Source organism: Primulina eburnea, chromosome 6 (genome assembly GCF_022965805.1).
Source record: "Primulina eburnea isolate SZY01 chromosome 6, ASM2296580v1, whole genome shotgun sequence".
NCBI classification, from domain to species: domain Eukaryota; kingdom Viridiplantae; phylum Streptophyta; class Magnoliopsida; order Lamiales; family Gesneriaceae; genus Primulina; species Primulina eburnea.
Genome location: NC_133106.1, coordinates 36,621,066 through 36,636,621, shown reverse-complemented (window position 1 = coordinate 36,636,621; position 15,556 = coordinate 36,621,066). Strand labels below are relative to the sequence as shown.

General features: G+C 30.3%; 1 protein-coding gene across 3 annotated transcripts; it reads left to right on the top strand.

Annotated features, from left to right (window-relative positions):
* Positions 1-4,713: 4,713 nt before the first annotated feature.
* LOC140834905 (oligouridylate-binding protein 1C-like) lies at positions 4,714-9,235 on the top strand. 3 transcript variants are annotated; one of them, XM_073200099.1, is made up of 12 exons: positions 4,714-5,026; positions 5,525-5,586; positions 5,955-6,057; positions 6,170-6,246; positions 6,319-6,380; positions 6,485-6,572; positions 6,787-6,862; positions 6,945-6,975; positions 7,101-7,220; positions 7,372-7,457; positions 7,832-8,008; positions 8,671-9,235. In XM_073200099.1, the coding sequence occupies exons 1-12, from the start codon at positions 4,904-4,906 to the stop codon at positions 8,950-8,952; spliced, it is 1,287 nt and encodes a 428-aa protein (XP_073056200.1). In that variant the 5' UTR covers positions 4,714-4,903; the 3' UTR covers positions 8,953-9,235. The 3 variants fall into 3 exon arrangements, with proteins under 3 accessions (XP_073056200.1, XP_073056202.1, XP_073056201.1); XM_073200101.1 differs by having other exon boundaries at positions 5,929-6,057; positions 6,205-6,246; XM_073200100.1 differs by having other exon boundaries at positions 4,921-5,026; positions 6,205-6,246.
* Positions 9,236-15,556: the final 6,321 nt, after the last annotated feature.

Sequence of the window (15,556 nt, the reverse complement as noted above, 5' to 3'; positions counted from 1 at the left end):
GGGTTTCTATGACAGGCCTTTTATCCCATCTGTAACTTGTAATTCTATCTCCTTGAAAAGATAGTCTTCTTGATTCCAATCTAAGACTTTGATTCCTCTGTAGAATCGGTTTGTCTTGGATCTGGATATCTGTTTCCTGTATTAAAGGAAACTCAACTCTTTCTGGATAAATTGCCTGAGCAACTTTTCCGAATATTTCAGGGATTTCAATAAACTCGTTTCTAATAAACAATTCAGAATGATGTGTATTAGATAGAGCATATGAAATTTGATAGGTAATAGAATATGGCCTATTACCTTCTTTCATCAGCCTTTTTTCCTTGAAGTTCTGATGTAGTGTCAAGGCTCGGCTGAAATCTCGATCTGCCAGGTTGTAGGCTATCCTTGGATAGATTACCCCTACAATTTTTCCTGCACAGAGGTTTCCTGAGATTGTTCCCACTACTGAATCTTGTAGATTCCCCATTCTTTTATCGCAAATAGCAATATCGATAGGTGAATCTATTCTTTCTTTGAAAGTAGCCTTTATCATAATTTGGATTGCTCCGATATGAATCCAGGACATAGTCCTTGCTACTTCTATCTTGAGTTTTTGTAATTCCTCCTTAATTTCTTCGGAAGGAATTAACTGCATCTCCATTCTATTTCCTGTAAGTTCCATCGGGATTGCCATTTCCCTTCTAGAAACTTTATAGATTAGGTGATGCTTTCTGTTTCTTAAGCCAAAACTTCCTAAGAACTTTTCTACATGTCCTGCAGAGAAACCTTGGTATCTCTGTAGACTTGGATTTTCTCTCATAATTCTTTGAACCATGTTATGAGATATTGTTGTCTGGCTAAAAAACCCAGACAGATCTTCATGTGTTTCGTGTCGAAACACCTCGTCTTCAGTCAGATTCCGATTCTGTTCCATCAGATTCTTCCTGACTTAAGACTTCTTCTTCTTCATATATACTCTCATCTGAGGCAATGTCCTCAAATCGGTATACTTGAATGAGATCTTGGTAATAAACTGCATCTTCTATATCCGGAGTAGGATCGAAGCGTTTAATACCTCTTTTCTCATTTTCTGGACAGTTGGTCGAGATATGACCTCTTGCTCCACATGTCCAGCAATTACAATCCTTGAAACTTTCATTGGCTCTAGTATGAGCTCTTCTGAAAGTTTTCTTTGTAGGTGTTCTTCCTGTGCTTCGAGATGAACTCGATGTCTGGGATGATATCCTACTTCTTGATGGTCCGCTTCTTTGTCCAGATTTATAAGATCTGGCTTTCTGTCTAGACCATATGGTTCTTGGTTTCCAAGAACTTCTTCTACTTTGTGCATAAGGATGAGTCCTAAAACTTTTCCTTTTATGCTTCTGTGGTTTACTTCCAATAATTGTTGGAAGATCATTTTCCTTGCAACACAAATGAGTCCTTTTGTTGATACCCCTTAGTCGTTTGTAATTCTTTTGTAATGCTGCCATGTGACACCATTCTGCCAATTTTCCTTTGAGGAAAGAGGCTCTTCTTGCCAATGTATCTGGATTACCAGGTACGTATTCCCTTATGAGCATTTCTCTCCAAGGACTTGGCATTTTTGCGAAGAAAAGCTGCATAGCTATATCTTCTTCGACTCCTGAATTCCATCTATATTTGGTGAATAACATAATGTATTCATCTACCAAACATATATCATGTAATTCAAGACTATACAGAGCTTGAGTATATTTTTTCTTCTTCTCTGTATCTTGACTGTTGAAATAGTCTACCCCTATAAAGTGTGCTTTGAATAGGGTAGCCATTTTTCCAGCGATCTCACTAAGAGATTCCCCAACTAGGACTGACTCTTTCATGTCTGCTGAAGTCATGTCCCAAGCAATTTTTACTGATCCCATAAGACTCATTTCCAAAAGTTTAATGAATCCTTCTTTGTTGAGATCAAGTGTTCCTGCTGCAATCCTCATAGCAGATGTCCAATCGTCTATGAGATCTTCTCTGTTTTTGAAGTCCAATACATCAAGGTTAAGCATAACCCCGTAAGGATGTATGGGATCTAAAACAGTTTTTCCATAGGGTGTTTGGTGCAAAGGAATTTGAGTTCTCCTTGCCCTTGTTCCCGCTGGGTGTGATCCTCCACCAGTATGGAAATCAGTCCAAGATTCTCTCATATTTACATTATGAGATCCCATACTTTCCTTTGGTGGTTCCTGAGAAGATGACCAGGTTATTGCAGGTGGTGTTTCACCTACTGCTGTATTCATCTTTAGATCTACTACTTTGAGATTTGCGAAAGATTCCGCAAGCTCTTGTAGATCCTCCAAACCAATCCTTTCTAGAGTTGTCATCAGATCAATTTCTTTTCTGAGACAGACTTGATTAGATTGATCATCTTTTCTTCTTCAGTTAAAGGTTTTGACACCACTCTGGCCTTCCCTTGTTGATGTAACAAAGGTTCGGTACCAAAGGATGGTGGTAACCAACCTCCTGAAGTTCTTCTACTAGAACTTGGTTGTTGTTCTAGTTTCTGTATTCTTGTTTGAATATCCTTTAAGATCTCAAGAATTTCTTCTTGTTTCTCTAGGACCTTTTCAACCCTTTGAGGTACATAATATAGCACATTGCCATAATTTTGTACCGTTTTCTGTATTTCTCTAAGATCCAGAGAGAGCTTAGAGGAGTCTGGTACTATTTCCAGAAATTTATTATTCTGAATCATAAATTTTTACCTGAGGGTGCTGTTGCTTCCCTTCGTAGATCTTCTGTCTATACAGATCCGTTGTTCTCTGAAGAATTTCTTCTGAGTAGATTTTGAAGTATGTTTTTACGGTTCTTTAGATCTTGTAAACGCATACCTTTCGTTCTGAGTTCAGTGAAGCATGTACTTCGCTGTAATTCTTGTTCTAATTGAATTATTTCCAGGGAAATAAGTTCAATTTCGAACTGGATGGTAGTCCCTGGCATATTTAACAGATCATTGAAGATCTGGTCTTTTCGGCCTGTAAGAGTCTACCTTTTGTGTATGCAAGGTTTTGCAAACACTGCTGTCTTTCATCAGGAGATAAATTTCCTGATTCAATGAGTTGTTTCAGATGCTTTATAGAACATCTGAATAGCTCTATTCGGAAACTAATGTTTCTGGAATAGAGATTGAAATGATTTCGGGGATACCTAAATCCTTTCATTTCTTGATATATGACATATACCGTCATATGTCTGATGTTTCCATCAGATCTATACCATAACTTGGTGGTCACCATTGGAACATACCTTTGTTCTCCTGTTTCTGATATCTAACAATAGTTAGATAAACTTGTGTATATTCCAAAATATTGGAATAGTTCTTGTAAATTATTCTTCTCGAACTAAAGTTCGGATTCATAATTTTTTCGAAATTCTCCTTCTCATACATTTAGTTATTAGTAATAATAAAATTTTTGTGTTTGAAATAAATTAACCATGCTCTGATACCATTTCTGAAGCGCGGAGGATCAATAAATTTTTAATAAGAATAAGGGTGTCTATGGGTATTTTTGGTATTTAAAAACAAAGCTTCTCTCTCCAGGGAGTTGAAAGGAAAAGTAGTTTGGTTTGGGGACTGATCCACAATTCTCTCTTAAATTAAAAGTTTGATTTTTAAAGTCATAATAAAAAGTAGCATAAAATATGAAATACATAAAATTGATTTTTTTTCTTTCAAAAATTTGAAATATAACACAAATGAATGGTTATTCTAATCAATAATGTTTTAAATTTTGTTCGTTCTATATATTTAAAAACATTGAAAAATATAGAAGAATTTGATATCTTTAAAGGTAAATTGAGGTTTTATCATTAATTATTTAGTGTTAATCTTGTCTGTTAGAGTGGCGGGAGTGTTATTAGCGAGTGTAACTCATATTTTTCTTATTTTTTGTTTTATCATTATCATTACCAATATTCTTATTGTCGTTATTACTATTATTTTAAAAAAAAAAGGAGAAATTCTACCACCCTCAATTTCTATATATATTTTTGAATGGGTCTTATGTGATACCGTCTAACGGAAAATAATATGTGAGACGGGTCAACCCTATCTATATTCACAATAAAAAGTAATACTCTTAGCATAAAAAGTAATACTTTTTCATGGGTGACCCAAACAACATATCCGTCTCACAAATACGACTCGTGAGACCGTCTCACACAAATTTTTGCCTATATTTTTTTAAATAAAGGGTGTGTGGTACGTTATACCTAAAATTTACGCCCATATCTTAGACCGTATTGAAATTTTTGGTATAAGAAAAATTATATCAATGACATATCAAAATTTTCAGTATAAAAAAATTATGTCGATATCTTATCAAAATCAGCAATCACTATGTTACAAATAACATATCGATTATACCGAATATTTATTGTATATCGAGATTCTGGTACGATATCAATATTATTTTGGTCATATCGGAAAAAAACAATGTTTTCTCTGGAAAGAAGTAATTTTAATATAGTTACAAAAACTTTATACAAAATTGTACCATAAAAGACTTTTCTTATTTATACTTCCATTACTTAAAATTATGAATTCAGAAAATTTTGTCATCACCAAGGCCATTATCTTCATGATTTTATGGGCCAGGTCCTAACCCCCGCCCTATTGAGATCGAAACCCTTTTCTTCCCGCGGGTAAAAATGCTATAAATATCCAAAACTCCACCTATATTTCCCCCTTTTTAAGTCTCACCTATAATTTTCTGCTTTTCATTCTTTCTTTTCTTTTTTCGCTTTCCTTTTTTTTTTTTTTGGTTTTTCTTTCTTGTTCGAGGCATTTTCCCCTTTCCCTCCCTGAAACCCTACCCATTTTCGAGCCCTTCAGAAAAATTATACGATCGATTGTTCCAATCGGTTATCGCAACCCTTTATTTGAAACCTAATAAACATGCAGAATCAAAGGCTGAAGCAGCAACAGCAACAGCAACAGCAACAGCAACAGGCTTTGATGCAGCAAGCTCTCCTCCAACAGCAGTCTCTGTATCATCCTGGTCTCTTAGCTGCTCCGCAGGTTTTTTTTAAGAGTCGGATTTGGTGTGAATCTACGACTGTTTAGCTTTTGCGATCGCGATAATTATTCGTTCTCTCTCTCTTGTACGCTTTTGCGATTTATCTGATGCCATCCATCGTTCTGTCCTTTATGCAAATTTTAACGAGTATGTACCGTGTGACTATGTCCCGTTTTCCTGTTTACTTTCTGTGCGTTCGAGGCTTCCTTTTTCTCCTCTTGTTGTGGTGTTGCAATCGAGTTCTTGTTTGACTGCTTGCTTGTAGTCTGTAGATAATGTTTTATCTAGAGGGCTCACAAACTGTTCCGTCCTTTTATCTTACAATGAGTCATTTGATCACGGAAGGTTTTGGTTTTCATCTAAATGAATTCTTTGTCGTTCCTTTTTTTACTTATGTATCTATAGTTTTTCCACTTTGGGTTGGATGGTGAATTTCGGCAGCCTCATCAAGATTTTTACCTTTATCTTTATTTTTTTTCCCCATTTAATCATTTTTGCAGATTGAACCAATCCCAAGTGGAAATTTACCTCCTGGGTTTGATCCAAGTTCTTGCCGCAGCGTGTGAGTGTTGCTAAGATATATTTTTCATTTTTTGTTTGATGCGGAATGCCATGTTGACGCAAAAAAAAATTAGTCCCAAGTATTTTGGTATTTTACGAGTCTTTGGAGTAATGTAAGATTTTAGTGCCTTTAAATTTTTTTTTTACGACAGCCCATCTTACTTTTTGAACTCCCACCCCCCCCCCCCCCCCCCCCCCCCCCCACCTCTTAACCTGTAACTTTGGGTCATTGTAATTTTTTTTTCATTTGATTACTTTGTTAATGCCTGGAAGAAGTTCTCATAAATTCATCTGTTTTTCTTTTTCTTTTTATTTTGTTTTCTTTTCTTTTTTTTACTTTTAGGTTTTTCATTTTCTGAGAAAATGCAGGTATGTTGGAAATATACACACACAGGTCACTGAGCCCCTTATTCAAGAAGTTTTTGCTAGTACTGGTCCTGTGGAAGGTTGTAAGCTTATTAGAAAAGATAAGGTACAATTGTTCTCACGTATTCTCTTTCCTGCTGATATCGTCGCACATATTTTTGCTCTTAAGATGATGATGATGATGATGTTCGTCTTCTTCTTCTTTTTACTTGGTTCAGTCATCCTATGGATTTATTCATTACTTTGATCGTAGATCTGCTGCACTTGCAATAATTAACCTCAACGGAAGGCATCTGTGAGTCAGAATCATTAAATGTGTGACTTTAATCACCTTGTTATTTAGAATAAGTCATTTTCTTTGTTTCAGTTTTGGGCAGCCTATCAAAGTTAACTGGGCTTATGCTAGTGGCCAGAGGGAGGACACATCAGGTGGGTCTACCGATTAATGCACTATGCTTGTGATGTTTAACTAGTTTAGTGTAACATAAATTTCTAGTAGTTTTTGTCTCATATCAGTTATATCTTTTATTTAGGCCATTACAACATTTTTGTTGGTGATCTTAGCCCAGAGGTTACTGATGCCATGTTGTTCGCATGCTTTTCCGTTTACCCAAGTTGCTCGTAAGAATCCTCTCTTGACCATGATCCATGTATGCACACATAAGTGATTTAAATTTTTTTGGTTTCCCTACAAAAATGTAGTACCTCCACAATTTCTTTTTTTTTCCTTTTTTTCTTTAATATGCATAGAAATAGTCATTTAGGTTTTGCCACATATTGGACATGTGATTTTGTTTTAGCCTTTAGGTGATTTTGATTACAATGTTGGAATTAGTGATGCAAGGGTTATGTGGGATCAAAAAACAGGGCGTTCCAGGGGATTTGGATTTGTGTCTTTCCGCAACCAGCTGGTATGTTTTAGTAGCTTACATCTGAATTGTTTTTTTAACCAGAACACCTTTAGATTACTTCAATCCTTTCATTTTCATTCAGGAGGCCCAAAGTGCAATTAATGATTTAACTGGTGAGAACAGTTTGAATTAGTTTCTCGTAACAATTTGTTTATTAGCATAGTTTTAGTTGCTTTCATTGCTGAAAATTTTTTTGGTTTAAGTGACTTATTTGCTGCTCTTCTATGTGACATCTCAGGAAAATGGCTTGGCAGTAGGCAGATACGTTGCAACTGGGCTACGAAAGGTGCTGTTACCAGTGATGACAAGCAGAATTCTGATGCAAAAAGTGTCGTGGAGTTGACAAATGGCTCCTCAGGTTAGTGGGTTGATTTGATGAAAATGGTGATTATTGTAATATAAATGAAGATCTTATCATTCATAGCATGCCTAGACTTTTGCTATGAGTGGTCATCGTGATTTTCCTTTTTGGTTTCATATAAATTTAATGCCATAATTTGCTTTTACAGAAGATGTCAAAGAGGTTGCTAGTGGTGAGGCTCCTGAGAATAATCCTCAATACACAACTGTTTACGTTGGTAATCTGGCTCCAGAGGTAGGAAGCTCTTCAACACATCACATTCTCCCCCTACCATTCATACATTTAACTTTGAAACAATAAAACACAGCTAGGTTTCTGTGGGTATTTTTATATGTTTTCCTCACTAGTGTCGGTTTTGTTTTCTGGAAAATTTGGACCAAGTGGAAAACAGAAATGGTAAGCAGTGTTTTTGCTTAAAATATTCATTAAAAATATTGCAATACCTGTGGTGCACTAGAAATCTTAAAAGTTACTTGTATCTCAAAGTGAACCTTTTCTATTCTTTAAAGTGCTTTAGCAACCATATTTCTTTTGTAGTTTATGCTTAATGTTCTTTTGTTGTTTATACTCGCTGAAATGCAAAACATACTTTGCTTTTATTCTGCCAGGTGACCCAGGTTGACCTTCATCGCCATTTCCATGCACTTGGTGCTGGATCAATTGAGGAAGTTCGAGTTCAGCGTGATAAGGGATTTGGTTTCGTGAGGTATAGCACCCATGCGGAGGCCGCAATGGCTATTTCAATTGGAAATGCTCAGTCATTTCTCTGTGGGAAGCAAATTAAGGTATGTTGTTTCACATTTTTGTACCCAAGCAGCTTATTTAATTCGAACACAAAGACATGTATACCTAATAAAATTCTATATCTCATTACTGATACAGTACGGTTAAGGCTCTCATGGTGTAGTGAATTGCATTAGTGATCCAATACAAGATGACGCACAATGATTTTTGGCAACTATATCAACAGAATTAATTAGTACACAAGTGAAGAGCGTACACAAATGAAGAGCATCTTTGCAAGAGTTGCGTTGTGAAAAATATATATACTCTTTTTCCCCTAAATCTGGTAAAAAGTTCAGAGTAAATACCCTGCAAACTGCATTTAAAGTAGAAATAACTTATTTCCTCTAAAAATTCTGCACTACCATCTTTCTCCTTTATTTGGGCCTGTTTTTCCCTTTAGTTTTTTCCCGAATCTTTTTATTTTGGAAGTTTAGAGACCGATCTTCTTTTATATGAAGATGCGTGTTCTCTATTGCTCCCTGCTTTAAAGATTTAACCAAACGTGTTGAGCATTTCCAAAGGAATTACACGTGTAAACGGACGCAGAACTTTGTTTCTCAATTTTATCACTCTTAAATGTGTAAGACGGGTTTCTTGTCTACATTTCTATTTTTCTAGCTTGACCCCTGATATTATTAAGTTCTGTTGAGTGCTTTTGCAGTGCTCGTGGGGTAACAAACCAACTCCAACTGGAACAAGCTCAAACCCGCTCCCACCACCTGCCCCTGCACTCCTACCTGGCCTTTCTGCGGCGGATCTTCTAGCTTACGAACGACAACTTGCTATGAGCAAGATGGGCAGCGTTCACACCCTCATGCACCCTCAAGGCCAACACCCTCTGAAACAAGCATCAATGGGTATGGGTGCTGGTGCGAGCCAAGCCATTTATGATGGGGGTTTTGGGAATATGGCTGCTGCACAGCAGCTCATGTACTACCAGTAATTCATCAAGATCGTATATTTGGAATATACCCTCTGTGTGCCCCCGCATGGTAGAGTTTTTAACTTTTTAGGATGTTTTGTCATATTTTTGTTTTGGGTGGATTCTCAAGGGCTGACATATGGTGTGTGCTTGTTTTATGTATTTGTAGACTTCGATGTATGCTTATCTTCTTTCGTGTGGGAATCATTAGTGTCTTCTTTGAGGAATATTATGGCTCGTCCTTTTTTTTAATACTTCGCGAATTAACTTAATTGCATTATGCATTTATACAATTATACTATTATCTGTTTGAGACTTCAGATTTTCCGTTGATTCTTCCAGTGTGTTCAAGAATGTAAGCTATGGCGACGCTTTTGCTCTTTTACTTCAAGGGTGGTCGAATTTGTGTGAACGGGTCTGAAATTTGTTGACAGTTGCTCGATGGTTATGGTACCACTTTGATTTGAATAACACACACCTTTATTAGATTATTGTTTATATTTAATAATCTTAAGTTCTTAACCTATTTACATTTTACGTGAACGTGTCATCTTATAATTCCACGCAAAAACCTATGAAAAGTACAAGGGAAAAAAACCCAAAAAACCAATGTGAAATTGATTGCATATAAAACTGTGTTTGTTTAAAAAATCATGCATAAAATTATTTATAAAAAAATGAAATAAGTTTGTATTTTAAGAGATGAATTTGAAATTCAAAGATTTTGATTATAATTTCATTGTTAACAATGAAATAATAAATAAAATATTAAGTTCATGTATTTCTTATTTATGTATTAATTATGTAAAATGCATAGTTTTTGGACAATGCCCATGTAATTAATACAAACTAATGCATAGTTTTTGGGCAATGTAGTAAAATCACAATCAAAAAACTTGTTTTTATTTTTTAATAAAAATTGCAACATAAGAATCTTTGAAAATAATGTTACATAAAAATTGAATAAATATTTTATAATAAAAATACATTAGAGAAATAATATTTTCTTGATACATATTCTTAGAAAAAATATTAAAACAATAGCTTTTTTTAATTTTAAAAAATCATTAAAAATATTAAAAGAATATATATTTAACTATTATACTTATAAAAGTGTAAAAATAATAACAAAGTTTTTCATTGTAAATTTTCTACCATCCCCTTAAATTGTGTGTTATTAGATTAATTGCATGGAAATTTTCTACATAATTTATGGGAAATCTATGCATTAAAAATGAATATATGTTTGATAATAAAAATATATTTTTTTATCTATAAACCTACGTAAGTGTAGATAATTGACAATTTTTTCAATTGTCAAAAGATAAAAATGACATCCTCATCAATACAAATCCAAAAATTCAATAAAGATATATTTGTAAATTTCTAATTGTTGTAAGTGTAAAAAGAAAATATCAATTTTTTTTATTTATTCCACCTAATATATAATTAATAGTAGCCTAATTATTCCACATCATATATAATTAATAGTCTAACAATTGCTAATGAATTATCACTACAATATACATTGATTGTAATAATTTATATCACTTCAAGAATAAAATGTAATTCCTAAATTAACTTTCTCAAATAATCCATCTTTATACTAAGTTTAAATATTTTATCCTTTTAATTTTCTTTCTACATGTTATTTTATTATTTTAATGCAATTTTGTAATTATATTTTAGTGTAGTTTCTAATTAAGTAATAAATTATAGTATCACATTAAGATATAAGAAAAAAATAATTATATATGCAATAGTACAATAACATGATAAGTATATAATAATTTAATAATATGAAATTTAATACTAATATATTTTATTATTTTTTAACTAAGAATTGAAAGTAAAGAATTTAATAAATTATTTATTAGAATTTATATCAATAATTATGAATTTTAATATACTAATAATATCATAAAATACAAATCTGATAGAAAAATTAAAATAGTTAGCTATAATAAGAAGTTTAAATATTTTAGTCGCACTTATATATATATAAGTGCGAAAGACGGTTCAATATATATATATATATATATATATATATATATATATATATATATATATATATATATATATATATATATATATATAAGACAAAGTCTTTTAGTGAAATCTTTTTACAGAGGAATGAGTGACGTGTGAGTGTTTTACATCCATAAAATTCCCGTGTTTTTACTATTCACAAGTTTTTACATTTCAAACTAGGCAAAAACTTGTATAAAACGGTCTCACGGGTCGTATTTGTGAGACGGATCCCTTATTTGGATCATCCATGAAAAAGTATTACTTTTTATGCTAAGAATATTACTTTTTATTTGAATATGGGTAGGGTTGACCCGTCTCACGGATTAAGATCCGTGAGACGGTCTCACATGAGACTAACTCTTCAAACTATATCTTGTTGTTTAGATTGTCAACTGGTTGAAAATATCATTAGAAATATTGAACCGTCTTTCACACTTTTCACGTGGTTAATATTTATAAATGTTTGAGAAAATCTTTCAACCGTGTAAAAATGATTGAAAACAAATTTTAAAAGCAAATTTTGAGTATTATAGGTTATATTTTATTATCAATTATTATTATTTCATTAGTTTTGATACTATTTTGACGAGTTAGTCATAAATATTTTAAATTAACAATTATTTGTCCTTAGTGTACTTCACTTATATAAATTATGATGTATACATTTATAAAATCCATAATCTGGTTGATTTTTAGGTTATTATACCTTATACGTGGTTCTTAGATATATATATTTTCAAAATTTGTTTCAGTTCAATTCATTCTATATATTATGCTAATTATAATTTATTATATAACATAAAATTAACGACTTGAATTTCAATTTGAGAAACAATTTTGAAAGTAAAGTATATAAGTTCTTAATTAATTTATTCGTCTAATATGACAAAAGACTAAATCAATATAAATAAAAAAATGAATCAAATTATTTTTAAAAAAAATCAAATTTTAATTTTTATTAAATAATTAATATTTACATGCATCGCACGTGCTTTTTGCTAGTACCTATAAAAGTGTGTATAATACACATTGTTTTCCAATTGTGCTTTGACAAGAATACCCTCCTTGCAAACTTGAATGGTAAAGATAAAAATAAGACATAAATGCATCATCATTACTAATAATTAATTGACATTTAGAACATTTTAATTTCCCTCATATATTAATTTTATCGAATAACTCATCTTTATACTATATTTAAATATTTTATCTTTTTAATTTTCTCTCTACATTTTTTTCCAATAATTTTTTTTTTAAATTTTGTAATTATATTTTAGTGCAATTTCTAATTAAGTAATAAATTATAGTATCACAGAAAGGTATATGAAAAATTTATAACTATATATATGTGCAATAATTGAATAATTAACATATTTTATGAGTTTTTTAACAAAGAATTGAAAGTAAAGAGTTTAATTTTGATTTTAAAAGATAGTACGATTTCAAAAAAAATATGAAAAAAAAACCATCTATAACGATTATATATGTTATAGGCATAATTATTTTATTCAATTTTATAACTAAAAAATTACATGTATTGCTTATACCTATAAAAGTGTGTATAATATACATTGTTTTCCGATTGTGCTTTGACAAGAATACCCTCCTTGCAAACTTGAATTGATAACAATACCCTCCGTGCAAAATTGGACAAAAAAACTATTATTATTGTAATATAAAGATAAAAATAAGACATAAATGCCTCATCATTACTAATAAGTACTAATTGACATTCAGAACATTTTAATTTCCCTCATATATTAATTTTATCGAATAACTCATCTTATACTATATTTAAATGTTTTCTCTTTTTAATTTTCTATATACATTTTTTCTAATGATTTTTTTTTTATTTTGTAATTATATTTTTAGTACAATTTCTAATTAAGTAATAAATTATAGTATCACAAAAAGATATATAAAAAAATTTATAACTATATATATGTGCAATAATTGAATAATTAACATATTTTATGAGTTTTTTAACAAAGAATTGAAAGTAAAGAGTTTAATTTTGATTTTAAAAGATAGTACGATTTCAAAAAAATTATGGAAAAAAACCATCTATAAAGATTATATATGTCATAGGCATAATTTTATTCAATTTTATAACTAAAAAATTACACGTATTGCTTGTAAAATCAATCATTAATCAAAATTTTGAATATGTAATTCATGAAAAGATATTTAATGAGAACTAAAAAGACTCTAAGTTATTTTCTACAGTAAAAACAATATATATGATATAATCCTTATAATAAATTTAATTATAATGATAACTGATTAGCATTTGTCAATAATCAGAATTTTTTACATATGATATTTAATATCTTTATTTAATTATTTTAAAATCAAATTAATTAATTCAATAGATACAAAAATAACATTTTTTAATGAAAGTATATTTCTTTTGTTATATTTCAAATTTTATTGGTGAAAATCATACCAATAGTTTAAAATCGATATTTAATAATTATGATATGAGTTTATTTGATATTTACCATATAATCTTATTTGAATGTGCATTTATTTACCTATGTTGATTTATTTATTATATTAAAACTTATTTAACAAGAAATTAATAGTCATCAATTTTAATTTACAAAAGATCGATATATAAAATTTATTATCATGATATAGAATTGTAAAAATAAAAAGTAAAAAAATTCTTTAGGAAGTTAAATTAATTATTATAAGTTATATTTTACAATCAATATTACTATTTCATTTGTTTTAATATTGTTTTTATGAGTTAGTCACAATGATTTTAAATTGATAAATATTTGCCTTTAGTATGCTTCGTTTTTGTAGATTATGATTTATACATTGATAAAATCCATAATTTGATTGATTTTTAGGTTATTATGCTTTAAAAATGGTGTTTGAATATATATATTTTAAAAAATTTGTTTCAGCTCATTTTGTTTTATATATTATGTTTATTACAATTTATTATATAACATAAAATCAACTGCTTGAATTTTAATTTGGAAACAATTTTGAAAGTAAGTTATGTAAGTTCTTATAAATCGTCTAATATGATAAGAAATTAAACCCAAATAAATAACAAAATTATTCAAATTATTTTTTAGAAAATCAAATTTTTATAATATAATTGATATTACGTGCAACGCACGTGCATCATGCTAGTACCTATAAAAGTGTGGATAAAAGGCATTGTTTTCCAATTGTGCAAAGACAAAATTAACCTTCTATATACACTTCAAGAATAGAATGTAACTCCTATATTAATTTTATCAAATAACTCATCTTTATACTACATTTAAATATTTTATCCTTTTAATTTTTTCTCTTCATTTTTTTTCCAATAATTTTATTGTAATTTTGTAATTAAATTTTTAGTGCAAATTTCTAATTAAGTAATAAATTACAGAATGATAAAAAGATATATGAAAAATTTATAACTATATGTGCAATAGCAGAATAACTAACATATTGATTTCAAAAAAATGTGAAAAATTATCTATAACAAATATATATGTTATAGGCATAATTATTTTATTATTAACAAGAAATTAATAGTCATCAATGTTAGTCTACGAAAGATCGATATATATAATTTATTATCCTTGATATAGAATTGTAAAAATAAAAAGTAAAAAAAATTCTTTAGGAGGTTAAATTAAATATTTTGAGTTATATTTTACTATCAATATTACTATTTTATTTGTTTTAATATTGTTTTTATGAGTAAGTCACATTGATTTTAAATTGATAATTATTTGTTTTTAGTATGCTTCGCTTATGTAGATTATGATTCATACTGATAAAATCCATAATTTGGTTGATTTTTAAGTTATTATGCTTTATACGTGGTGTTTGAATATGTACTTTGTAAAAAAAAATTGTTTCATTTCATTATATATATATATATATATATATATATTATGTTTATTATAATTTATTATATAACATAAAATCAACTGCTTGAATTTTAATTTGAGAAATAATTTTGAAAGTAAGTTATATAAGTTCTTATAAATCGTCTAATATGATAAGAAATTAAACCCAGATAAATAACAAAATGATTCAAATTGTTTTTTAAAATATCAAAATTTTTTTAATTTTTATAATATAGTTGATATTACGTGCAACGTACGTGCATCGTGCTAGTTAGTAAAAAAGCTGTGAGCATTTGCTGCCATACAGGCTCTGATGGTCTCTTTCTTGGTGGCATTTTTGTTCCCCACGATCACATTCTCAAGTATGGTTGTTGCAAGCAGAACTGGTACTTGACCAACCATACCTATTTGATTTCTTAGCCATTTCATTTGCAACGTCCTTAGATCATAACCATCTAAGGAAATAAAGCCTGAAAAATTGAATCACGACTGGTTAGATTTAGTGGGGTTTTTAAGGAATCGAGTGGTTGAAACCATCAGCATTTAGGAGATAAAAAGACCGTGATTATACCCTGGTTTGGATTGTAGAACCTCACTATGAGAGCTAAAATGGTGGATTTGCCAGCTCCACTGGCACCAACTAATGGTAGTCTTTGATGCATGGATTACTAGGTTTAATGACTGTAGAATTTGGATAGTTGGTCGAGAAGGGTAAGCAAAAGATACGTCTC

Bases quoted from the DNA above. Each gene is read 5' to 3' on its own strand.
- LOC140834905 (XM_073200099.1), top strand. From the start codon at position 4,904: ATGCAGAATCAAAGGCTGAAGCAGCAACAGCAACAGCAACAGCAACAG. The intron at 6,058-6,169 runs GTACAATTGTTC...TACTTGGTTCAG, and splicing joins AGCTTATTAGAAAAGATAAG to TCATCCTATGGATTTATTCA. The intron at 6,976-7,100 runs GTGAGAACAGTT...GTGACATCTCAG, and splicing joins TGCAATTAATGATTTAACTG to GAAAATGGCTTGGCAGTAGG.